Raw genomic sequence first — 27,239 nt, forward strand, 5'->3', positions numbered from 1 at the left:
TAAGAACATCTTGGAGAACCCATCCCTGTCCTTAAACAGCACCTGACTATAATTTAATTTCAAATTAGGAAGGGGAGGGGAAGGGAGGGAAAATGGAAAGGGAAGGGAAAACGGGAAGGGAAAAGGAAGGGGAAGGGAAGGGGAAGAGAAAAAGAAAAGAAAGATCTGTATCAATCTCAAAGAACGTGGTCATGATCACAGGTCCACATCTCCTGGTGAGACCAGGTCCCAGATGGATTGAAGAAACATACATATTAGGTCACAAGAGGTAAGATATATTCTATTTTACATACTGTACTGGAAACCTTATAAACAATGCATGTTTTCTAAATAAATTGTATTTCTCCCACAGCTTATTTTAAATACTATAAAATTATGTTCTCAGATTCTTCTGTGAAATACATAATTAATGCTCTTCATGTTTCATTTCCATGACACCAGGTAAGAATAATATTTCCACTGAACACCATTCTGATCCTCAAGCTCTCATTTAAAGATTTCACTGGCCTCCCATGGAACAACCTGAGAAGGGAACAGTAGAAACAATGGAAATGGGTAGATATTACCAGTTTATTTTCAGTGTGTACCAAGCACTATTACACCTACCGGTCACAGATTTCCAGTTACACCTATAATTTTAATAACTTAGTTTATCAACCAAGTGAGCCCATGGACCAAGAAAACACCTGCTGTCACTGTTGCCACTGACTAACCCAGAAAATGCCACTAAAATGGCAGTAGAGAGTTAAGAAATCAACTTCTACTGCTTTAAAACACAAACTCAAAAGCAAATCTCTCTGTGATTTCCAACCTGTTTGGGGGTTAATACCTAGACAGGTGGCAACCTTACTTAGAGTAAATTAACCACCCTCTAATTGTTCAAAAAGAGCTCTCTGCTAATTGATAGGAACACAGTTAAATTATGCCTGTTGGGAATATAAAATTTATAAATAACCCTTAGAGGTTAAGGAGCTAGTGACTTCTATAAAAAGAGATTTTAATGTAACAGAACATATTTTAAAATAAAGTTTAGTATATAGTCTATTAAGGAATTAAAACAGGCCTCATAAGCAGGTAAACACAGAAATACTGTGAGAGAGAATGAGATCACCCAAGACTGATTTTATTCAGAAGCTTTTTAACATTAATCCTGTATGGCTTATTTTGGATGACTTTCCAATCAGATAATAAAAAGCAATTTCATTTAAGTGCTGAGGCCACAGGGTTTACCACATCAGGTCCTGCTTTGTCCCATTTCCAGGTCTCCTCATGGGGACACCTCTACCATTCGCACAGTCTTGGGAAGCACGCTTTCCTCCACACGCGCACAGAATCCACCAGGAGAACACCCAGATTTCTCTTCCTTCTTCTCACCAACTTCAAAAGGCAGTCAACCTCATAGAAATGTGGAAGTCAAGCTTTTTATCGTCTTTATAAGCCAAGAAATATATTTCCAGTTTTTTTTCATTAAAAGGGAGAGAATTCACATAAGGCCAGTATTTCTAAAATAATGTAATCAAACTTTGAAGTGACATGCTCAAATAAGGTGCAATGAAAGTATATATTACATATACAACACGATATGTAAAACATTAATATTCTATTTATGTTTATATAAATATAAACACACACACATATATATATGTAGGCCTGCATAGTACACCATGTGCTTTGGAAAAACCCACATCAAGGTTATCTGCTGTGACTTACTATCAGCAGAGAGAAGGAGGCAGAAGGAATTCTGGAACATAAGTAAGATAACACTCCTGTCAAAAAAAGTCCTTGTCCTCAAGCAAGCTAATGAAGCAAGCGATAAGCTACGGGTCAAATTCCCACTTCTACAATCAAAATTTATCGTAGGAGCCCTTGAAAAGGGAGTGCATCTGTCATATGTTAATGACTTCAAGCCCTTCCCCAACTTCTAGGTGTATAGGAAAACTTAAAAGCTCTTCACAACTCCTTGTGGGTATAATTAGACTGTTGCAATTGTTGGCAATTCTCATCCTGGGCTTTAAAAGGTCACCCCACTCTTTAAGATACCAAATTTGGAGTCACTTTCCCTCCTGGACAGATTAAACACACCCTACAATTAGTATGCAGCTGCACCTGTTGCAAAGCTTCTTTCTTCAGTGATGTAAATGGGGACAGTCAACAACATTCTAAATTCTTGAGGGATTATTAAACCTCAGAAACCAATCTATGAACAAATCTGTCTGCTGTTGAGGTGAGGGATGGTGCTCACACCCTGACCGCAACCAGAGGCCATAATCTTTCCGCTTTACAGACAATTCCTGTTAGCACAGGCAACGCGCATTGACTTGACTCTCAATCTCAAGCAGTCATGATACACTTTTGTTACTTAACAGGGGTAGGTTTTTCATGATCTAGTTGAGTTTCTACAACAACAAAGAGAATTTCAAAATAGTTTTAGAAGTCCAACTAATTAAAATTGCATGATTGCTATCTGAACTTTACTAAATCTTGGTGAAGGAAAAATGCCACTGGTCACATATGAAGGTAAGTCTCTCTACTTTATGAAGTTTATAGCCCAAAGCTACAGATTCTCCTGTAATTTATCAATCCTTTACAAAAGTTTTCTACACATTTCATAATTGTCAACGATAATCTCACTGCTATGGTACAAAATAAAAAAGCCAGTACAGATATTAAAGGATATAGCTTTAAGTGGAAATGTATTTAGAAAAAGAGGCCTTAAGTTAAAAAATAGATTCATAAAGTTCAAAATAATTCGATATAACTATTAATAACATATGTCTTAAATCCACAAACTAAGTTTTTTGTTCCTCCTTTCTTTCTTTTTTAATGAAAGAGGAATATAGAGGAAAGGGCTCCAAAGCCACATTTCTTTTTTTTAAGCCATGTAAATCACTGTAATTTTCCACTACACCAAAAAAACCAATAATTTTTGGTAGCTAATATATGTAACCACATAAACAAAACTATGGTAATGTCTTCTTAAATTAGTGCTACTGTACTTAGTAAATCTACTAGGCAAAGTCACTTACTATCACCACTGTCAATAACATCATTACATATACTTAGGTATTTTTTACCCATCTATAAAGTATTTTCAAAACATAATTGAAATTTTACAAAACAGGGAAAAAACTTTTTTCAAGAGTATCACTACATCATTATTAAATAGGTACACTTTCCTCTGTGTGTATGAAATTATATGTTCAAATATTTTTAAAAACTGACTGAAATAATAAAAATGTTAAATCAGTGAGATTATTTCAAAGTTAATATTCCAATCCAAACAGAGATAGCACCGTTGGATTATATTATTACCATTTCCCTCCAAAAAAATAAATAAATATATTTCCTAGTGAAACTATTTCCTCAAAGGAAATAATCCATATATATATATACATACATACATATATATATATATAAAATGCATACTTTTAAATATGTCTCCTTTTAAAAGTCATTGAACTACATTATGAAATAGCCAACTTTTTTAGGTTTGCTGTTGGGTCTATATAGTAATCAAATTTAGAAAACTATAAATTATATTTAAATTTATTATTTACAAGCAATTAATTATAAAAAACAGCCAGGTGGCTTTCATTACATAAATTACTGCTAATGACAGAGACCTCATGCTGCTGCTGTATTTAGCATTTGTATGTGTCAAGTGCACAGAGTGGTGTGTGACTACCTCCTTCATGGGGGGACTGATCATCCGAAGCAAAAGGCGAGCGGCCTACGTTTCAGATCACACCCTCACTAGATGTTTGAATCCCAAATATTATCAAAGTGTTAACAATGTTTGCTACAAGAACTTGTAACAATATTTTGCTGAAACATCTTTAAAACCAGGTACATAATTACTGCGCATCAAAAAATGTTTACTTACACTTACCTACTTAAAGTCCTATCTCTAGGATTTAAACATTACCAAAAAAAATGTTCAATCAATTCTCACTGAATCAAGTGAGGGATTTACTGATGTCTCACAGATGCAGTTTTAAAAATGATGTCTGACATGTTTCCTCCCACCATGAAACTATGCAAAAGAAACAGACAATAACTCTCTTTTCCCTAATAGGGATGGACTCCCTATTTTATTTAGCCTATTACAGCAATTCTTCCAAATCTACAGTAAGTGTAATTCCCTTCCAGAAAGAATGAATTGTACCATTTTAATTTATTCTGAGATAAAGCATGAGTTTCAATGATGTAACAGCCAAAAGGACCTCATACTATAACTCTGAATTAAATGCGATTCTTGAACAAATAAGAGTCTGTACCAAACACAGGGAGAAAATAAAAATAAAGAAAGTTATCTTATTTCAAACTCTATCCCAACTAGAGGCTTAAATAAGTAACTGCATCCTTCTCCACCACTACCGCCAGGAAAAGAACAAAGTTTTGTGAAAATGCGTCTTACACTGCAGAGTGAAATTCGGGGCTTTCCCTAGTCTTCTTTTTTAAAATAAAGTAAAATAAAAGTTTACTCAACTGGAAACCCCATATTGAGCTACTTCTCTGGTATTTAGGGACTGTCTGTCTAGTTAACAGATTATTCTAACCCTTCGCTTTTCCTCCTCCCCTAAGAAGTCTGCCTTTTAGCAATTTCATCACTTATTAGCAACCAGCAGAGAAGGGGATAATGGGAATGAATTAGGACAGAAAATCTAAGAGTCTTCAGCCACTTAGTAGTTAATCTACATTTGAGGAACACAGAGAAAAGGATTGGGGGGGGGCATGAAATAATGGCTACTAGTTTTCATATTCAAAGTCTACATACTTAGTATGAGGATAAAGTAACAAAACGGACTTTTATTCAGTAGCAGTCAAGAATAAATTTATTCAATTATTTTTGGCCAAGTTAATCATCCTGGAGAAGGAATGGTTTTGTTTTGTTTTTTTAATTCACCTCCAATAATGCTGCCTTTACTCAAAATAGAACTTATCATTAGGAATCACTTTAGAACCACTTTACAGGTTACACAAGGAAGCCGACGTAATGTCACACCTCATACCTTACCAAAATACAGGGTGGCCACCAAGTCTGAAAACATAGTCAAATACATAGTTTTAAAAAGGGGTTTACTGTTACTGAATTGCAACACATGGCAAAATAATTATGTCTCCAGACTTTATGGTCACCCTGTGGCATCAGCCCCCTTAGTTATCAAACCTAATGATGTTTATCTGTCTCCAATGATCAGACCCATTCTCAAAGTACCAGTTTGTCACCCCAGAATTTATTAAAAGGATTATGCCACATGCTCTAAAAATTCTGGCTAGTGTTAGAACGTGAGTCCAGGAACCAATATTCATGCTACAACTATCGTTTTTTTTGTTGTTGTTGTTTTTTTCTTTTTTCAATGAGCCATTACTTTGCAGTTGCAACACATGAGAGGGAGGAGAAGGAAAGCTCAATTATCTATGGGCATTAGAAGAGTTTAGTGAAGTCAAGAGAGAGAGGGACTGATTGCTTGGCAGGTGCTGGGGGCCACTGTCTATCAAAAACACCAGCACCTCCCATTGGAGTGCTGGGAAGAATCCATGAGTACATATAGTTAAGAATTAACAGTCTTGAAGTTCACCTTTTTTGTCCTATTATTACACAATAATAATAATTTTCAACACTGTAACAAGATTTTTTCATGGCTTTCTAATCCAAACTAGGAACAGCAGCTTTATCACCACGAGCAGAAAATAAATTTGAGAGCTGCGTGCGTATCAGTAACAGGCTGAGTGTTTGGGGTATGATGTAAGTGAATGACTCAGTGACGCTGTGGTCAGGGCACGGTCATGATGAGCTTTCAGAGGGAGGCCCAGAAGAGCCAGTCAGCAGTGCTGTCTATTTTTATGATGCTGGAAGCTCTGCAGTGGCAGAGTTCGTTGGCACCGGGTAGCAGGCAAGTCACGAGGATTTTACTCAGAGGGTTAGGAGTCTGGTCCCTGAAAAGGCCAAAACCAAAGGCCTCATGGAGAGCATCTTAACCTAAAGAGAAAGTTAAAGACTTTCCGCTTTGGAAATCGTCATAATATTTGAGACACTGTTAACAGGTTGAGAAAATCAAAGCAGAGCCCTCCAGAAACCATACGAGGCGGTTCATAGGGCAAATACTCTGTGGCTGCCCAGCTGCAAATCCCCTGAAGGGAAAGTGGACCGAGGTTTATAAATAGGGGGCAGATCACTTTTGGAGGTCCAATTTTGCAGAAAGGTCATGCCAAAAGTCATAATGGCACCTATTTCACATGGTCTGGGTTGGTGAGGATTGTACTTGTCTCCATCTGAATCATGCAAGCCACATGGCTAAGACTATGAAAAGAAAATGGAGACAAGAAAGAAAAATAGGTCAAATCTCTGATTACAAGTCTGCGTTGATTCCAGCCACTTCTGTTTCACACACAGACTCACTTTCAGGGCAAGTCACACTATCCCTCAGGGATAGGACACTTCAGGAGGGTACTGAGTGTCAAAGCCTGGTGAAACCCCAATTGGTAAGACCATTTGCATTCTAAAAGGAAAACGAGTTCTCACACCACGGAATGTCAGCACTCCACAAAGATCTGCGGGCGAGTAATTGCTGAAAAGGATCTTCTGATCACTTATACCTGAGACATCAAAACACAGTAGTATGGATTTCTAAAAATAATAGAAAGAAATTACTTCAGACCACATGAAGCAAATCTGCTGACTTCCTCAAGAATGAAAGGCAATAACTGAATTGGAATTAAGCACTGAAGTCGGGGGACAAAAAAGACAACAATAAAAATACATCAAAAACCCTACCTACAAATGTTAATAGGTCAGAACTCTTCCATGGCTGAATTTCTTTCGCTCAACTTTACGTCAAAGTGTTATAAACTACTGAAAACTATATTTAGATGAAAACCATAACATCGGGGCTAGCTCTTTTGGTGTAAATGGCACCACAATTACTATCCTTGGCATGTGGCTGCAGATTTTTATACCTCCACCAAAGTCCTCAGTTATTATCCAAATTTCTACTAAACCAGGCCATAAACAAATCTCCAGCCGAAAAGCTCTGTCTACTCCTTTATAATCTGTTACCTGGAAAAAAAGCAGAAGGTCTCTCTAGCCACCTAATCACCATATCAATGACACATGCCACAAGAGAGAAGCACTAGTTTATTTGATTGATCATGGTAGATAAACTCCAAATAACAGAGAAATTAACAAATGCTTGACATTTGCTCAACATCCATTATTCTGACACTGCTTTCAGAATTTCAAAGCCTGGGAGTATGCTTAATCAACATTCATATTCCCTTGTGAGCTACAGGCACCATATTGCACCCCGCCTTCATACTGATGAAAACTGCATATTGGCCATTTCCAAAATGTTCTGGGACTCCACACAGGGCCCCTTTTCTCTCTTGTTCCTGCTCTGCAGTTTTCTTTTAAACACTTCCAAGACAAAAGCATCTGCCAGTTTTTGTCTCTAGGGATGTATGCAAAATGAACTTAACAGTTTTAAGGCAGGAGTAACCCTCACATCTAAATTCATTCATAGGACAGAAAAGGGCCTAAGAGGCCTCTCCAGGGACAAAACCCTGCTGAAATTCTCCCCACACACAACAGTGGGAGCTTTATAAAATCTAAGTCCAGACAATTTCCAATTCAAATGCCCAACATAGCATGACCTTTGTCAGATCTCTGAGCCCAAGATGCACCCATGATTTTTTATTCTAACCAGCACAGACATTAGACAGGGCACTACTGCTAAGCAGGAGGTTCAATATTTGCATGCTCTTCCATTGTGAAAATGTAACAGTGACAGCACTGTGTCAAATTCTTTTCCCTCTAGAACTTTAACTGCATAGGAGAGGCATGGCTGACAGATGACTCTCCAACATCTGTGTTATGTACACGGCACAGCTGAGGAGCCCCGATCACTGTCAGAACATCGCAGAGATGACCTGCGCCTTTCTTATGCCTTCTCTTCTCCGTGCCCAGCCCCCAAATATATATAAATAGCTATAATACAAATCGTGCAATTTTTAACAAAATGTAAAAATGGCAAGACAGATTAACATAATTTATAGTCATTAAGCTGTTCACGTAGCAGCTCAACATATGTTATATAAATGTCCTATCCCAAATAATTTATCAGATCTGACACGGTGCACATCATATTGTTTTATTTAATACACTTACTAAAATTTCATGGATCAAGCATCACTTCTGAAAGCACAGAAAAAGCACTAGAAAATATTTATTCATCTCCCGTGATTTATTTTGATTACTCTTACAGCTACATGATAAAGTGGAACTCACAAAAATACAAGGTTAAGGTTTACACAGCCATTGCTTCATCTACTAAAATATAACAAATGGCTCCATGTCTGTGTTATATTTTACTTTCATTTAGTGTTAAGTAGTACACCAGGCTAAGCACTTAGCTGCCTACTGAATATTTTAATATTTTTAAATAGGACTTAAATATCCTGACCCAGAGAGTGAGAGCTTAAGAAACAATCTTAGGAAAGAATAGCAAGTCCTTTGTATGGTACTACTACAGTAATAGTGGCCAAAAAGAAGAAACATGTTCTCTTCTCCCCAAAAGAGAACATAAAAATAAGCACTGGCCAGTATTAGGAAGTTAACAAAACTCTATTCAATGCAGAAAGGACACTACTGTGTTAGGCACTAAATGGGGGAGCTGGAAAATAAAATCACAGCAGAACACGTGGCTCCTAACCTCAAGGAATTCACAGGCAAAGAGAAAGCAAAAGAAAGGGATGTATGTATTCCAAATGCATAATAGGTAAAAGTAACTACAATGGTCAAATCAAAAAGAAAAAAATCTTACTGGCTCTACACCAATATTCAAAAGACCAAAAAGAGGGGTTAGGGGAAGAAAGAAGAGAATGGGAGTATTTGGCACTTGAGACTCTTTGTCATCAATTTTCCTTTAAAATGTTTTATCTGGAGGCAGGTCTCCCAGACGAGGAAGATGAGATGAGAAGGATGATATAAAGATCAAAATGGGAGATGAGGGCTCAAAGTAGAAGTCAATATAACTGTTCGAGAAAAACAGGAATGTTTCTTGTCCTGGGCATTTTGAGAGAACCATTAGAAACCTTGTCAGATCAACTGCTTTGGGAAAGAATATCAGGGGTTAAAAAAAGTTTTAATTCCCAATAAACTATTTTGTTTAAGATGCAGTGAAAGTGAAATGAAGAGAAACAAAAAAAGACCTTTTTTAGGAACCAAGTGTTGTTTCCATTTATGAGTGATAATCATCCCAAGATATCTACAAAATAATAATCTTCTAAGAGTAATACTCTCAGGCACCCAGAGAAGCTTTGTTGGTTTCAAGGCACAGTGGCTGCAGTCCAGGAGCCAGACTTAGCTTCTCAAAAACTCTGCCCTCCCATCAAGTGACAGGAAAGCTGACAGTCAATGAGATGCTTCATGAGGAGCAAGAAAAAAACCACGAAGCCATGTTACATTGTATTGAAAGTCAGGCAGCAGAGTGACTTCAAACAAATAACAGGTTACTGTAAAAACGCTGAAGGGTCTATCATACTGCAGGCACCCTCAGAAAGGAAAGGTGAAGATTATGCAGTCAAAGAGAGTTCAATACAAAACAGGGAAGCTCCAATGTCCCCCGCAAAAAATAAAATAAAATTAAATTAAATTAAAAATTGGAAAATAACCTTGCTGAGTTTCATGCATGGTGACAATGATACCTGCAAAAATTCTTAGTAAAGAACAATTTCACCCTTGAAGCTTTATGTCAGAACAAAACCACTTTATCCATATCGAAGGGTTTATACAGGGATGAGCTACAGCAATACAAGGTAGCCTTAAGAGTTGGGATTGCAGGGGGAGGTTATGCATCAAACACATTCAGCAAGAGTTAATTGAGAGCACTGAAGAATGGAACGAGTTTGAGTGTTGCAAAATCTTTCTGGGACCCCTATCATCACCATCACTCTGGCATTTTATTTCTAGTCAAGAAATATATTTTACCTTTCCAAGATTATTTTCTGGTTACAAGCCAACCATTATGAACCTTTCAGTGAATCACTGAATAGGGCACTTAAAGGGATAAACAATTATAAAAATAACTCTGTCACAAGTGCATACATTTTATTTTATTTAGTGATGTAATAAGCTTAGGGGCATATATCAGGTCCAAAATGGTCTTGGTCATTAATTTAAGCAATAAATCATAGGTCTTGCCAACAATGACGGCAAACAGATGCTAACAAGGAAATGTATTATTTAATATTGCCATGTGTTATAAAAATGTAAGTGTGTTTAAGACATGTCTTAAATTTTTATAATAATATGCATTTAATACATTACTGTTTTGACACAGGCAGGAATCAGATTTATAGGACCTATTCCGTAGCTTCTTCTGTGAACATGAGAGCATATTCTGGATTTTTTTTTTTTTAACAAGACGGGAAACCTTTAAAGTGCATGCTTGCAACAATATCTAATTGGTTGTCTTGCTGTTTTGTAGTAAATAATGTCAACACTGAAACTCATTAAAAAGAACGAATCTGCATACTTTGCTGGAATATAAAAATAGAACATTTAAAAATTACAGGTTTTAAAGAAACCTTATAACCTAACAAAGTTTCAGAGAACTTTTTAATCAAGTTGGCCACTGATTTTTTTCACATTCATTTTGAGCTGTTCTGCATGACACGGGACAAAAATATACTAACTTGATTAACGAGTAAAGTTCAACGTTCAAAAATGCGGAAGCAACTAGGTAGAGAAAAATCCTATTCTATATAGTCATTCAAATATGCTAAGAACCAAACAGTATCTCAAATCACATTAAAATTGAGTCTTTCTATGCAGGCTATGCCAAAACCATAATATCTCCTTTTAGATCAGTAGGCTTATATCTCTTACCAGCAGGTACAACCCTCCTAGGGGAAAAGCTTGTGAAAGAAGAGAATTAAAAAAAAAGAGAGCTTTTTACATCAACAAGATGCCAACTCTGCTAAAAGCTTTTTTTTATTCGCACATTACTTTGTCTCAGTGTCCTTTTCAATCAACTCCCTAACGGCCAGCATGGTCTCCCCCCTTTCTTGTACAGGCAAGAGTCCATGCCTTAGAACACTTGAAGAAGCAGTGCTTGGAGTATGGAAACTAAATTTTCTTCATTAAATCTACTGAAGCAGATATTAAAAATGCATTTAATATACTGGCGATGGTCGGTGGGCACCGCTGACTGTGACAGGCCAGTTACTGATGATGTGCCGTCAGATGGCCTTCTCAGCAGGCGCCTGGGTCTCAGGCTGCTGAAGGACAGCAATATCTTCCCTTGTGTGTAAGCTCTATTCATCTCCCAAGTATTTACTAAATCACAGGCCTTTGCACACATAGCCCACGTTTCAGTGTGTGCTAACGAATGATGGATGGCCTCGTCAATTCGTTATGTCCTGAAAGCATGGTTTCCTGCCATTCCAATCATCAAACCTCAGCGCTTCGGAGCTGATCAGTCCCGGGGAATATTTTACAGGCTCGATTAAAAGAGTACGGTTCTTTCCATTAGAGTCTCTGATTCTCTCCTCCAAATGTTTGTTGTTTCAGCCAAGTATTTGGGCAGAATATTCAGTAAATGTGTAGCCAATATAACACCAGCAGATTTGTTCCTGATATTTGCTAAGGTACAATTTCGTCTATGATAAAATGGTTGATGCATTTGATAGTGAATTTATGTTTTAAAACAATTTTCCCCCTATGTACAGCAGGCAAAAACCTTAAAAATACTTTATATCTTATTATAATGTAAATGCATTAGCAGATGCATCTCAAAGAAATTTTCAAGGGAATAACCAGTCACTAAATCATTTAAACCCTTTAAGACAATAATTTGTGAGTGTTCTCTTAATTATAATCTAGGTAAAGGTACAAACCACTTCAAGATTCTTTTGACAGTTCCAAAGTTAGATGACAAAAGTTCAATTTGTGAAAGAAATAAGCCTCTTAAAAGAAGATATATTTTCGGTTCCAAGGTTATATATGTCAGTTGTCTTTTCTATAAGCCATAGCAACATTTTTATTTTTAACTATTGGTTATCTATGGAACAGTACATAACAGTACACTCACACCTTTCAGTCAGAAATGGTAAACTTTACGCAAACAGATAAACTTACCACAACTACACAGATAGCTGAGCTTTGAGGAAATGGGGTGGCATTAAACAGCTAAACAACTTGCTATAAATAAGCTCCTGGAAATGCTAAAAATTAAAAAAAAGAAAAGTGCCAGGCTCCCATTTAGCCAATAGCTAGGTAGGCTCTGAAGTACCAATCAGCATAAGCTCCACCACCTTGCCCTGCCTTTCACCTCAACCTTGACCTCAAGATTAAGCTCACTTTTATTGCGCACAAAGGTCACCTGTATTAGGTCAAAATTCTAAGTCTCTTGTCATAAAAGGTTAATATATTCTAACCTTTCCTTCTTCATGCATCAAATTTTTCATGGTAAAGTCATATTCAGCAGATAGTATATTCAGCAATTTATTGTGTCATTGTAATACAGTGCAGAATACAATTGTCCAAAAAGCTATCACAAAATAAAATATTTTTCATGACAACGTACCAAATCTAGACTACTTACACACCTCTAACAGATGAAATAACACTAACCAAGTTCTGTTTCCATACTTCAGAAGAGTTATTTGGCAAATAATTCTCCTTGAAATATAGTCTATAGTATAATTATGACTTCTCCTTCCATAACCATTGGCCATCGGTCGCTATTTTTCAGAATGTCACTCAAATTTTTAAGTATTTTTTTCAAGCACAAAAATCTCTAGCCAGTCTTAATACTTTTATTTCAATTCGGCCTAAGTAACTTAAGGGAAGTAGGTCTAAACCTGAAAGCACCCCTGTGACCTAGAACCTAGAGGAAGACACACTCCATAATAAACAAAATAGAAAAGGAAGGGGAAAATATTATTGTCTTGCCCAACTCATTATTATTGCAACTATAGGATCAGCAGAACTGCAAAAATAAGATAAATTAAACAAATTCATTGCCAGCAGCATTCTGGAATACATTGCAATTAATAAAAACCAAAGTCTTAAGGAACAATAAATCTATTTTCTTCTAAAAGTTCATATAATTTCTTTATGTTTACCACACAGTCTTTTGATAATCATTATTAATACCATGAACAGATTCTGAGAGTGTTAAAAAAAAACACTGGTTCTTCAAGTGTATTAATACCTATATTAGACACTAAAATTAGTGTTCACACTCATAGGGTGACCTGGTGTCTTACAAAATCTCCATGCCCTGGAAGTCTTAGACCTACATTCACATGATTATTGGACTCAAGCTGCTTCCTGGTGACAGAACCCTGACTCCAAAACTGTTATTCACCCAAATATCTTTCATAAATTCGTAACCCCCTTGTTATCAAGGTGAGGCAAGAATGTGAAACAGCTTCCAGAACATGGGGCATTGCAGCTGAGAACAGTAGTTAGACAGGAAAGTACTTTGAAATTCTTGGGTTTTACATTTTCTCACTTATTCTGTCTTAGGCAATGTTCTTGTTATATAACCATTTTCTATTGTGGCGGTGGAGTGGAGAGAATCAACCTAAACCTCAATATGCCCATTTGTCATCAATGGAATATCACATCTTGGTTGCCAGTACCACCTAAGGACTTCACCGTCATTTACTAAAAGTAGGTTCCCTATTAATCCCGGGGGGTAGTAGGTTTCCTTCTACCCTTCGGGGTTAATAGGAAACCTACTTTGGAAACCAGGAAAATAATGGGGCTGGCTTTAGGAAAAATCTTTTCAGTTATAATATTCTGAGTCTAAGTATTATAAGCACATATACCACTGCAGTGAACGTCCTTAAATCAATAATGATAACAGAAGCAGTAGCAGCAAAAACTTATTCGACACAGCATCAGGAACTGTGCTAATCACTTTATATTGTACTAATTTATCTCAAGTTCGTAACAATTCCATTTTATAAATAAGGATACAAAGGCACCGAGAGGTGGAGAAAGTTACTCAACGTCACCCAGCAAGCACGTCATGAAGCCAGAATTCCTATGTCTATTTTCAGAACCAAGTCCTTTAAACCAATATATAAAATGGCCTTTACAACAACAACAGAAAGAAACCTGAACATGCCCTTGGAGTTCTCAGTAATAGGGTTTGGCTTCCTTTTGATTTATAAAATAATCAGCCATAAGCAGACAGAGCTAACTAAACCACCTAAGGTCGAACACAGTCTATGACAACTCTGCCAAACTCAGCATCACTGGCCAGCCCACTCCTGCAGGCCTGTCCCCACAAAGAATTCCACTTGTCAGTCCAAAATGCACGTATTCTTGCCTAACATTGTTAATTGTATTGCCCATTTCTATTTTAATTGTATGTTGACATATTATTTTATTACTGATACTTTAAATGTAGAAAAGAAATGCATCTGAACATGTGACAATTGAGTCTTTATAAAACTGCTCTAATTCCAATTATACTGTGATCAATTAAGTATCTTCCCATTGTTTTTCATTATAATTGCAGGGGTGCTTTATTTGCTTTTTTACACTAGAGTAACTGCCAATTGAAGATGTAACACCTAAGCTTGAAGTTTCTCTAAGTAACTTCTGGCATGATAAACCCTCAGGTATACCACTGAAGTATTTCTAAATTCCTGCAGAGTGGAGAATCGCTATATTGTTCCTGAATTTATCAAATTAATTTAATTTGAAAGGGATTAATTTTCCTAAGTGAGACATGTGTATATGGCATTTTTTTTTTAAACCAAGCAGCATTTTCTTCAGGTCAATTCAAGTTCAATCAATATCTGTCACACTATGTATTATAATACCTATAATATACTAGGTACTGCTAAGGCTCAAGACTGGAATTCTAGCCCCCACACAAACTACAGTAGGGAAAAGATATATATCCTCTCTTTGCACAAGAGAAAAAAAAAAAGGAGATCCCAACACATAAAAATATTATAGAAATAAATGAGATGCAGATATATTTTGAGCACTCTTCAAGGGAAAAAAAAACATAAAAATGAGAATAAACTGGCTTAATTAAATTATGGAAAAGATAAGCCACAGGGCCATAAAACGCAATACACCTCAAGCCGGTGATGGTATGCAGTGGTGTGGGGAACAGTGGGGGGAATTCAGGTAGGCAGTGTTTGCCAATTTCTGTGGTGTAAACACTCCACCGTGGCTGATTTTAAGCTACTAATTCAAGGTCACAGTTTGTAGAGTGGGGAAAAGATGCTCACGATCAGCTCTCACAGGCTGGAAAGAGACAGCTCCAGTACCCACTGGCGGTAGGCCAAATTCAGCCCACAGACTTGTTCTGTTTGGCCAGAAAACTGTTGGCCCACACAGTGCTTTGAAAAATTCAAACAAATTGACAACATTTAAAAGTCAGGATATTTTTTCCTTAAAAAGTCAGATCGAGAGCTGCTTTCTAGAGAACAGAAGACCTGGCAGCAATGGGCCCACAGTCCTGGATGGCAATACCTGGCTGGCATAAAACGGCCGGTACTCTGCTAGTGTACACAAAGGTACTTTCGCTTTGCCACAATCCCAGCCAAGCTAGATTCATTCATTCATTCCTTGTTGATACCTCCTGGCCCCCAAGTGCAATGAGAATCTGTGATCTGAGTTAAAGAGCATGAATGGAAAATTTTGCCTCTGGATGTGGAACCTCAGTCAAATCACCAGGTGACATTCCCCGTTTAGTTTCTGCATCTGCAACATTAATCAATTTGACTTGATCTCAAATTCCAATCTTGATCCAAGACTCTATAAGTCACTGTCTGAAACAGTAAGAGAGGTAAGTAGGTCCCTCTGGAGAAATTTTTGTGATCTGCGCATGAAGAGTTCCACACATGGCTACCAAAGTGCAAACAAAAATGCAAAACGTTATAAACTGGAGGTCAAGTGTATTTTTTTAGTATAATATATTGTAGTTGGCTGCAGGAAATAATAATCTAGATAATGTAAACTTTATCAGTTAAGAAATAATGTTTGTGAGCTATGTGTTACACCTAGGTTGTGAGAGTCTGTGGGGTTTTTAATACTATACAATAAAGAATCTCTCTCTTGTGCCCAGTCCATTTACTATCTTAACTAAATGACGCTTGAAGTGCAAGTTAATTTCGAATTGTATTAGCTTTCCCTCCCAATATTATCAGCAAAGGCAAATAGCAGGGTAACATAATCTTAAGTAAAAGATGATATTGGCTTGAGAGGGTCGTAGATAGAAACAGAATATTGAAAGAAAAAAAAAAAGAATTCCAGTCTGATTTCATGTGTAATTATAAGAAGATGCAGTTAAACAACACTTTACCCTCCCAGACGCCATCTACAAAAAAGGTCATATACAAAGAGCACACAAGTCTTAGGTACCATCTCACCATCAGTTACAGAAACAGGAGGCTACGGCGTGACACAGGCATGAGTGACAAACACAGAGGTCTCACGCTGCACTTCTATTTATAATAAAGCTGGTGTTGGGTGCCCACAGTATTCCTAGATTAAACACACACAGTTTTATTTGAGAGTAATCATAAATATTCATTACAAACAGTAATTCATACACTTAATGTAAATCTGAATCTTTCATATCAATAGGCTGACTGGGCGAGCAGCAAGTCAAACAGCTCGTAAGTGAGCTTAGCCAAAGACCTGGATCCAAAGCTCACAGACCTTCTATCCTATACAGTGCTAGCTGCGTATTTGGAGATTTTCAACAGTCTTGAGTGATAACACTTGTAAATATCAGGAGCCTGCCCTGTCTCCTATTTCCTAAAACAGGATTAAACACAAGATCAGAGTTTATACATCCTTTCTTGGGCCTGGAGCAAAGGACGGATCTCAACAATAACTAAAAAATTTTAAATGAAAAATAAATATGAGTTGGAGGGTTGGGGGCATGGTGACAATGCACCATGTATTTTAAGGCTTGGTCTTTGATTTGACTACTGCTTCTAGGACAACCTCAGAAATAGAACTGAGTCACCCAGAGTTGCCCCAGTTAGCAGGGGCAGTGTTTTGGACAGGGAAAGACCCAGTATTTATGTATTTGCCTGAGCAACAGTGTCAAGATCCATGAGGCCACCTTACTTTCTTCCTCTAGTTGTATGGCTTTCTTTCAAAATACTTCTTCCCATGGTCCTGAAGTTATACTCTAAATTTAATAGTTAAACCTTTTTAGCAGCTGAATCTCAGTATTTAAAATGCATAAAAGAAATAAGTCCGGAGACAGTTTAACCTTCTGTGATCTCAGTGAAACTTCAGGCGTTTGTTCGGTCACAATTTGAAGGCCACAGTAACTTTAAAAAAACAAAAAATTTTATTCGCTATCCTGAAGCCAGAGGAACAGAAAGATCCCTCCCTCAGCCAAGGGAGAGCACTTGAAAGAGCTGACGTTGTCAAGCATGTCGCTGTTCTTTGACATGAAGAAAGCTTTGGGTTATGAGGAAGAACTATTAACTCTTAACATATATGTTATCAAGATGCCTCCCTGAAAGGCAGGGCTGGAAAGAAAGAGAAAAGTAGAGGCAGGTATTTAGTTCCCCAAAGAGGCCAGGGCGAGGCTGGATTCATGGCCGCCTTGTGCCATCTTTGCTACAGGAGGCACAGGCTGCTCTGTGCTGCTTTCTAACCCATGAACCAAGCCATGCTGGATCCAGTTGCCTATTTTGTTCCCGTAAGAGGTGGAGACTTCTCATTCACTTCCAAGCTCTCCCCACACTTACAGTGTGTTCACTATACATCAGCTCGCTATATATACAATTTGACAGCAGAAAGGGACAAGACGACAGGTATCTTGAATCAGACATTTGAAAAAGGTTCCCTTCAGAAAAAACTGAAAATAAAATAAAGGAAAATTTATTCTTTACCCATCTCCCATTATGATTTCCATACCAGCCCATGACTTTTATATATTAAGGTCACTTTTCATACTTACTCTGGAAAAGTACTTGTATATTGGTTGTTTTGTTTTTAAGGAAACTTGAACCAATATGGCAAAATCACACAAAATGTGTAATAAAAACATAATGGTGAATTCCATCAACATTTGTTGAAAGTCAAATAATAAAATATTGATATTATTACCCTATACATCTATTGAACATTTTTCTCCTAGGGAAATATATAATTCCTCTTTATTGTACCAGCAAACATTCTGGTATGGGTTATTACCTAGTAGACTGAAGTTTGATGCCTGAATATAGACTTAAAAATGAAGTCAGTAATCTAATAACAAAAAAGTTCCCTGCACACTATTAAGAAATATAGTCAGCATGTGGGTTCTTCTTGGAATAACATTATCTGAGATTTTCTTCAAATACTGTACTCCTTTGCAAGAACTCAAGCTCATTTAATTTTGCAACTATGAAAATCCAAAGGAACGCAAATATCTGATAAAAGCTAAGCAGTAATTTTAGAAAGTAAATTTGCCATATAACAAAATAACTTTCAAGAGTCTTTAAAACCTAGGCTACAGTGCAACTGAAATAAATACCTAAAATTTTATGGAATAAAAATCACATTTTAAAAAGATAAGGAAATAGATGAAATAACCATATTCTTTTCTTAGACCAATTTTTAGAGTAATTTCCTTTAGACCAGTTTCTTTTCCAATTTTCTCTAATTTTTAATACAGAAATACTTCTGTATATATTTCCTGAGTATATGGATAATATTTTTGAAAGTCATGTAAAATAATTACATTTCTTTGGGAAAACTGACAAAAAAATTCCAGTTCAAAAAAAGACTGACATTTTCTACCTTTATAAGTTATTCTTACTCATTATTCTGGAACTCAGGCCTACCACATTAGTGTAAGTATAGAAAATTGACCAAAAATGAGAAGAGAAGGCCAATAGGAATAATTTTCTCATATAAGTAAACCAAGCCCTACAGTATTAATTATACATTGTGATGTGCTACTATGATTCTTAAAAATCGGTGAATCTAGGTTTAAAAGTTAAAAAAAACAAGCTGGCATTATATGTAACTACAAAAGATTTAAGGCAAGTTTTGAATATCCGAGCCAAATTCAACTAATGATCAAATCTATGTGTTTGCAGTCATATAATCACCTGATCCACATAAACATTTATTTTCTACAAATCTATGGGCCTTCATTTCAAAGCAAAACTTTGTTTTATATGTTTCAAAAGGTTACTACTCAGATATTTCTTCTACCATAGGCCATATACTAAATTCCAAAAGTAATTATAATATTTATCATCTATCAAGTACTTACCAGGTCCTTGTCACTAAACTAAGAGTTTCTGCATGCCTGATTTCACTTAATCCTCACCACAGCCTTAAAGAAGGGTTTGACTCCTGCTTCTTTCTACTTCCTAGCTGTGGAGCTTCATCCCTCCTTTTGCAAATGAGGCAACTGTGACTCATATAAAAAGAGGCAGAGTCAAGTCACTTCCCAAGAACAAAGTGTTAGCAAGAAGTAGAAACAATGGAATAAAAGACACCCTATGGGAAAAGCAGACTGATTAAATGCACCACCGAGAGCTGGGGGCTAGGGGCGGGAGACGCGGGGCGGGAGACGCAGGTGGGGGGGGTGGCAGGAGAGAAGAATGTTGTTCAAAAAAGGACAACTGTAGCCAACTGCAGCACCAAATTAAACTCAGTCATCCTAAATAAATATAAAAGTTCAGTAAAACTATTGCACTTGTCCTGAGCAAGTCCCTTACCTACTCCACTCCTAACCAGACTGGACCTCTTGGTCCTCCACCAAGAACCAAGACCCATGAAGTTCAACCCTGGCAAATACACAGTACAGCCAGCCTTAACTCCAGCTCTCAGGTAGACATAGGTGAAGATCTCAAGAAAATAACCACTGTATTGGTTTAAGAACAGAGAGCCCAACCAAACAAGCATTTACATACTCGTTTTGAGATTTCTCTAGGAACAGCCTCATATGGGTGAAGGGTTTCCTGTGCTGTGTTCCAAGAATGGGAAAACAGTAGATGTTACAGGCCAGGACAGAAAATCATGTTTAGAAATGTGGAAGGCACCATTAGAAAAACCTGAGCCGAGATCCCTCAGGGAAAGGTACAGCAATATGGTAAAGACACCTATTTGCTTAGAGATTTATGGTGTCAAGAGTTTGATTTATGACTCATAAGTAAAGGCATAAATAGCAACCAAATAACTAATGTATGGAAAGGGAACTCAGGGAAAAATCAAACTAGTGGCAGGGGTTTAGTTTACTAATAACAGAATTTCCAACAAAGGTGTATCTCTTCTAGGAATCCCACTTAACTAAGCATATCTGAACTGTTCAGCAAATCTTTTGGTTTCTAACATTCTATAATTCTAATAACCTATAGCTATTGTGTATGTTTTACACTCTTCCCTCAGATTACAATTCACTCAGAATGAATTACTATATTATTCTACCCATTTTCCAAAAAATACTCAAATAGTGCCACAAACATAGTCAACACACAGTTAATTAGTATAGTCCAACCACTATAAAAGGTGGATAAACGGCAGTGAAAATCATGGATTGACTGTAGAATGGATTGTTTCACATAAAATGGTAGTTGTGGATGAGATTAGTTGCAAAGTATTCCAGTGAGAGAAATAGAAAATCACCATTAGGCAAATACCAGTAATAACTGTTTCTTGCAAGAATCATTGATGGATGCTAAAATCAGCGAGGAAAAGTGTGATGTGAGAAACAGAGTATTTGCATAATTTCAAAGGGTAGCCCTACGAAGTACAGTGGAGAAACTCGGCAGGCACCACACCTTAACCAAGTGAATAAGGTTAACCTCAGCAGTAATAAGACATATGAAGTCATGTACCCTCTGGTAGGATGCACTGGGAAGGGCACAGATCACTTCTGGGGTCTTCTTGCAAAAAATGTTTATCCTCTATCTAATCATGAGAGAACATCACACACAAACTGAGGGACATTCTATAAAACTACTGACCAGTACTCTTCAAAAGTGTCAAGATCATAAAAAAACAAAATACTAGTAAATAAAAGTCATAGATTGGAGGTGACTAAGAAAACATTACAATTAAATCTAATGGGTGATCCTGGAATAGAAATGGGAACCTGGATGCTGGGATACAACAAGGTCATTAGGGGAAAAAAAGGGGGGGGGGGCTGTAGATTAACTGTATTGCATAAAAATTAATTTCCTCATTTTGACAACTACATATACTATTGTTATATAAGATGTTAATGTTCTGGCAAGCAGGATGAAGGGTATAGAACTCTTGTAATATTTCTGCAACTTTTCTGTAAGTTTAAAGTTATTTCAAAATTATATACCAGAAAGACAGAGAAGGGCAGAGACAGGTGAAAAGCTCAAGAAAATGAACCACGTGTACTGGTTTTAAGCACAGAGAGCTCAGCCAAATAAGTTTTTAAGTATTCCTTTTGAGATTTCTCTAGGAACAGTTTCTACAGATATACATATGCAGTATTTAGACAATAAAATATAATGTAAAATGTAATCTGAAATGTAAGCTGATTAGGCTGGGGGCTTAAAACTGAATAAGAAGGTCCAGGAAATAATTTCAGAGACGCAAATCAACGAATGTGTCTTCAGCAAGTATTTAAATACAGTATGTCCTATACTCTTGGGGCTAAAGGACCCAGTACTATAAAACTGCAGAACAGAAAAGAATAGAAAGAGGGTGAATATAGGACCTGTAAGATATTAGACATCACAAAATTCTTCTGTCCCTTCATTTTAACTTGGAGGATTCTGAGCTCAGAGTGGCTACAGGGATTGCCCAGGTTCAATGTACTGACTTGAAAAGACAAACGTGCAATTTCAGTGAAAACAAAGAAGTGATGGAGGAATGAAGCTAGAGAGTGTGCAAGCCGCGGTGTAAAATAAAAATTAAGATGGGGCAAAACTACGCTACATCTTTATCTCTGAGCATATGCTAAAAGAAATTTCAGCTACAAAGATTAAAGAATTAACAATAAGAAAGAAAGCCATAAAGAACCTAGGAGAAAATTTAAGAGAAAGAGTTATCTTTTACATCATAGGACATGAAAGGACTTCCTCAGCATAAAAGGAAAAATGAGAAAAAACTTAAATATAAAGTTAAGCATTTCAAAAATAGAACAATTATTAAAAGCAAACAATGGAAAGACCTGCAACAAATATGGACATAGGATAAACATCCTTAACGTATGCAGATCAATAAACAATAACAGCAAACTTCAGTACAAAGTTAGGCAAAGGACACCAGGCAGGGAATTCAAGAACAAGAAAACCAAATGGTCAATAAACGACTGAGAAAACATACAATGTATTATAATAAAAAATGCAACTTAGGAGATGTCATTCTTGATCCATCATATTAAAGATTAAATGATGATTCTCTCTTCAACGTTGGCAAAAGTTGCAGAGAGAAATACTCCCGTGCCCTGTTGGTAATAGGATTAATACAATCTTTTTGGTAGTAAGCTATCAATAAACATCAAAATCTTTCAAAACATAAATATCTTTTGACATAAAATAGGTAGTGGTTGTCAAAGTGTGCTCAATGAGCTCCTGGAGTCCCCGAGACTCTCTCAGAGCTCCACAAAGTCAAAGTTATCTTTATAGAAATAGTTAAGACATGATTTGCTTTTTTCCCTATGTGACATGTGCAATGATAGTGCAAAAACAATGGTGGATCAAGTTGCCATCTCCTGGATACAAATCATGGCCAGCGCAGCTGGCCTAGGAATCACTGCATTCTTCACCACCACATACTTGAAGGGGAAACAAGCCAGTGTCACTTAGGAATATCTTCAGATTCACTATTAATACTCAACCCTTGAAGACACATTTAACATTCTACACAACCAAGTAAGAAGCAAACACAAAGCACGTCTGCATATAGAAGTCTGACGGCTGTCTCAAGCAAAAGCACTTGTATGATTGTTGGAGAGCTGAACTAGCTGCTTTTTCCATGAAACCATTTTATTGGAATGAGTGATGCACAAAGTATGATTATTCAGATTTGTGTATCTGGCAGACATTTTCTCAAAAATAAACAATGTGAGCCTGTCACTTCAAAGAAAACAAGTGATAATATTTGTTGCCAATGATAAAATTTGAGCTTTCAAGAGAAAATTCAAATATTAGAAAACTCTTTATCCATCACCATAAGCTTGACAACTTCAAATCTTACAGATTTTTCTGATGAGATCAAGGGGATAATAACAAATGTGATTTTTTTGCTGCTCTATAATGAAATGTGACAACATTTGGGAGACTTACATAACTCACAATCAACATTTTGCAAGCGAACAATGCATGATGATAAAAATCATGCATTGGTAAAAGATTCACTCAAAGTGCATGACAGGCCAATGGATTTTGATATAACAAAGTAGAAAGGGCCAAGATATGGTTTCACATTCCACACTGCAATTAACCTTTAAGAAAATACCACTTGTTGGGTTTTATGTAGCAACAAAAATATCCACAATTATCTGAAAAGCCTATTAAATTACTCTCGCCTTTCCAAGTGCATATTTGTCTGAGGCCTGAGTTCCCTCATATACTTTAATCAAAACAACGTATCACAACAGGTTGAATGCAGAAGCAGATGTCTTCCTTCTATTAAGGCAGATGTTAAAAAAAAAATCGCACAAGTATAAAACAAGGCCGTTTTCTCACTTCTTTTTTGAAGTAATGTTTATTAATCAAGTATGTAACAAAAACATGTTAACATGTAATGGGTTTATTTTTAAATAAATTAATAAGTAATTGTATTAGATCTGTCAGTTTTAACTTATATTTCGGTAAATATCCACAGACATAACCCATATAAACAAAAGTACTTTGGGGATTCAATATTTTTTGGGAATGTAAAGAGGTCTGCAGACTAAAAGCCTGAAAATTGCTGATATGGTCATTCCCAGTTTCTGGGATTCTAAAGTAAGAAAATAAATGGACTTGGTATTATATATGTACAAATAATAATATCAAAAAATAGAAATACAAAACTCCTGATTTCAAACAATAAGAAAATGGATAGTACATCTATAATGTGATATTGGTTATTTAAAACACATTGTGAAAGATTTTTGAAGATGAGAATATTCACAATATGTTAAGTGAAAAAAGCAAAATCTACAATGTATTTTAGCAGATATAGTATTGCAGTGGGAAAAAAGGATGAGAAGAAAATACCTAAAAAGTTAAGAGAAATTTTCTGAGCTATAGAAGTATAAATAATTTTTATGTTCTTTATTGAGCAAGTCCTACTTTTAAAATCAAAATTAAATTTTTTAGCAACTTTTTAAAACATTTCAGTACTTTGATTTTTTTAAGAACTGAAATTATGTGAATGCCACCAAAAATAATTGCTGTTATTATTATTAATATTGAACTAATGAAGGCAGCTTGGTATAGAATTCTGAACTAAAAATTATGTAACCTGTATTCAAGACACTGTTTGGCCATTAAACATCTCTGGGATTTTTGACAAGCCACTTAACCTCTTTGAACTACCAGAAATTATCTCTGGGGTCCATACACAACCAACTCTCTGGTAAAATGATCTATCAAATCTAAAGGTTGTTCAAATCCCTTGCAAGGACCTTCTAAAGTAAAACAGTGTTATGGCAAAAACTGTGAAGCCAACTCCGAAATCACACTTTTTATAGAATCCCCCACCCATCCTACTAAATGGCTAATTCCTTCTTTTGCAGATTAATGCAGCCTCTGTAAATAATTTCCAGTGGAAGAAGAGTTTGTGATATAAGTGGTATTTGGAAAAAGTGAATAGTATCTGGATATATCATGAAGAAGAAGAAGAAAAAGGGGTGCATAAGAGAATAAGCAAGACAGCATGGTGTCCCAAACGAAGGGACTGCTTCATAAGTGTACATGTTAAGTCCATAAGAATGCAGCGAGGTCATCTCTTAGGGAGAGGACAAGGTATTTGCCATGGAAAAAGAAAAAGCATGAGAGAGGGAGAAAGAGTAGAGGGATAGGTAAAGGAAGAAAAGCAAAAATGCAATTGTAATATAAGTACATGAGAAAAGCATATCTAAATGTACGTTCTATTTTAAAACTGTCCAGGAAAATCTACCCATTCCCGTAGCTGACAAGCCTTCACCCAATTTCACTGCTCATCGGCAGAGTTGGCAAGAGTTAAAGACACATAATTAAATCCCAATTTGTCAATTTTGTTCCAGGTTAGCAAGTCTGATAAAAATCTTAGACTATAAAGGGATAAATAGTACCTTAAATTAAATATGGATTAGAAAGAGATCCCTTCATTTTACAGACAAGGAAAATTGAGTCCTTCAAAAAACTGAGATCATAAAAGACCTTCAACTTACACTTTAATTTGTAGTTTATTCATACTAATTATCCAATAATATCGCTTTCCTCAAGATAGAACTTCTATGGTGATGTCTGTGAAGGGTTACACATCAAGGACAGAAAAGTTCTCTATTACGGGCTAACAGTGCTCAGTGCCACCAAACAAAATGACACAAATTTGAATTTGGTTTTGAAATCTAAGAAAAGTAAACAAACATTTTACTCTTTTGACATGTCACAAATATAATAAACTTTTTGCCGTGGACTGGTTCTTTGTGTAATGTCTGGGCTCAGTTTGCACGTCTTCAAAATGAGAAAATGTGTAGTGTACAGTTCCTAAAGTCCTTTCTCGGAAAGTTGGATAATCCTAAAATCATAAGGAAAAAATGTGTTTTGGGGAGGAGGGAAGTATGAAATATACCTTGAACGTGTATACATATGATTATTCAAAAGACCAACCTTGAGCCAACAGTGGAATCTCTAAGATACCTTTCTCTGACTGGCTTGAGAACATATGAGATCACTTAAGTATGTCAGAGAGCCATAATCAAACAGGAGGCACCTTTAGGCCTGTGCTCCCTGGTTTGTTTCCAGGGGCCACCTGAAAATGGTCCCTCGTTTTATCCTTTTGAAGCTACAATTGGGATTTACATTTTGAGAGGGCCCTGCCACCTGCCATTTATCCCTAGTATCTGTCAATCACTAGACATTTATGGAGCACCTATTATGTGCACCCATCTCTAGCACATACCAAGTTTTCAATTAACAACTGTCACCTTGAATTTAATTGATTCATCCATTAAGAGTCTCCTAAGGAGGGCAGGATGGTGAAAGACGAAACCTCTTTCACCAGCCTTGATCTCCTAACACTTGACATGTGGGACACGTGGTTCCTAAGTGCTGGCTTGGCTGCCTAGGCACAGTTGATGCAGGCAAAGGGCTGTGAGAGAGGAGAGATGGGCACTTACCTGGGGAACCTCTGCTTCAGCTTCCTCAGGCTCTGCCTGGTGGGAGGCACAGACACTAGGCACTGGGCTATCTCGTCGTACTGGGCTTTAGTCAGTATCATGTTGGGCCAAGAGTCTGGGAGGTGGCAGGGACAAGTAGAAAACACCCTTGGCTCGAGCAGCCCTGGTGCCGGGTAATGAGGGGTGGGCACAGAGGACCACAGCGCTAAGTCCTCGACTTCCTTGGCCTGCCCCTAGACCCCTTCACCCTTAGCTGCACAGCCTGGGCTTCACCCAGCTGCTCCGCGGCGGCGGGGGGCAGTCTGTAGACAACCTTGCCCGGCCTCGGCTTTCTGAGCAGCCGCAGTGGGTCCGGCCGAAGGCAAGCGGCCGCCATGTCAGTTAAGGGCAAACCAATCAGGAAGTAGCGGTCTCCGGCAGAGGTGGAGCTTAACTCTATGGCCCGCAGGTATCCCGGCTGCGACTACATGGGATCAACTTGGGAGGTTCCTGGCGTTTATACTCTCCCAGTTGCCAACAGCCAGGGAGTCTTGGCTCACTGAAAGGGCAGCAAGGACACACAAGTGTCCCGGAATCCTTAAGCGTGAGCCCCGGAAAGCCACTGTCAGGGCGCCCGATTTGAATACGCTTTCAAACGCGCGGGTTTTAAAGCCGCTCCAATTGGTGACTGACCTACAAGGAAAGTAGGCCGTCCCTCAAGTCTCTCCGCACTCTGAGAGCAAAAACCCCAGGATCTCTGTAGAGAGAACACTTGCCAAGCTTATGCAGACTGTGTGGCGTTTTGTTCCTGTTGGGAAACCAATCAGAAAACAAATCCGACAGCCTCAAACATCCTGCCGTAAAGAATAACACTCTCAAGCCTGACCCCCCCAGTTAGGTGCTCAAGGACTGAAATCATTTCTTAATTTTCTCTGATTCCCCAGCTTTTAGAAAATAGTAGGCACT

At 37.2% G+C, this 27,239-nt stretch overlaps 1 protein-coding gene across 2 annotated transcripts in view; it reads right to left on the minus strand.

Moving 5' to 3' along the window:
• CDIN1 (CDAN1 interacting nuclease 1) overlaps positions 1 to 26,623 on the minus strand; it is a 211,209-nt gene extending 184,586 nt beyond the window's left edge. For both annotated transcript variants that reach the window (XM_054565611.1, XM_054565613.1), the window contains exon 1: positions 26,295 to 26,623. In XM_054565611.1, the coding sequence (XP_054421586.1) occupies positions 26,295 to 26,395 (101 nt within the window). In that variant the 5' untranslated portion in view covers positions 26,396 to 26,623. The remainder of the gene's footprint in view (positions 1 to 26,294) is intronic.
• Between the last annotated feature and the right edge of the window lie 616 nt (positions 26,624 to 27,239).

Source organism: Pteronotus mesoamericanus, unplaced genomic scaffold (assembly GCF_021234165.1).
Source record: "Pteronotus mesoamericanus isolate MK-2021 breed Mesoamerican mustached bat unplaced genomic scaffold, CSHL_Meso_final contig_164, whole genome shotgun sequence".
NCBI classification, from domain to species: Eukaryota; Metazoa; Chordata; class Mammalia; order Chiroptera; family Mormoopidae; genus Pteronotus; species Pteronotus mesoamericanus.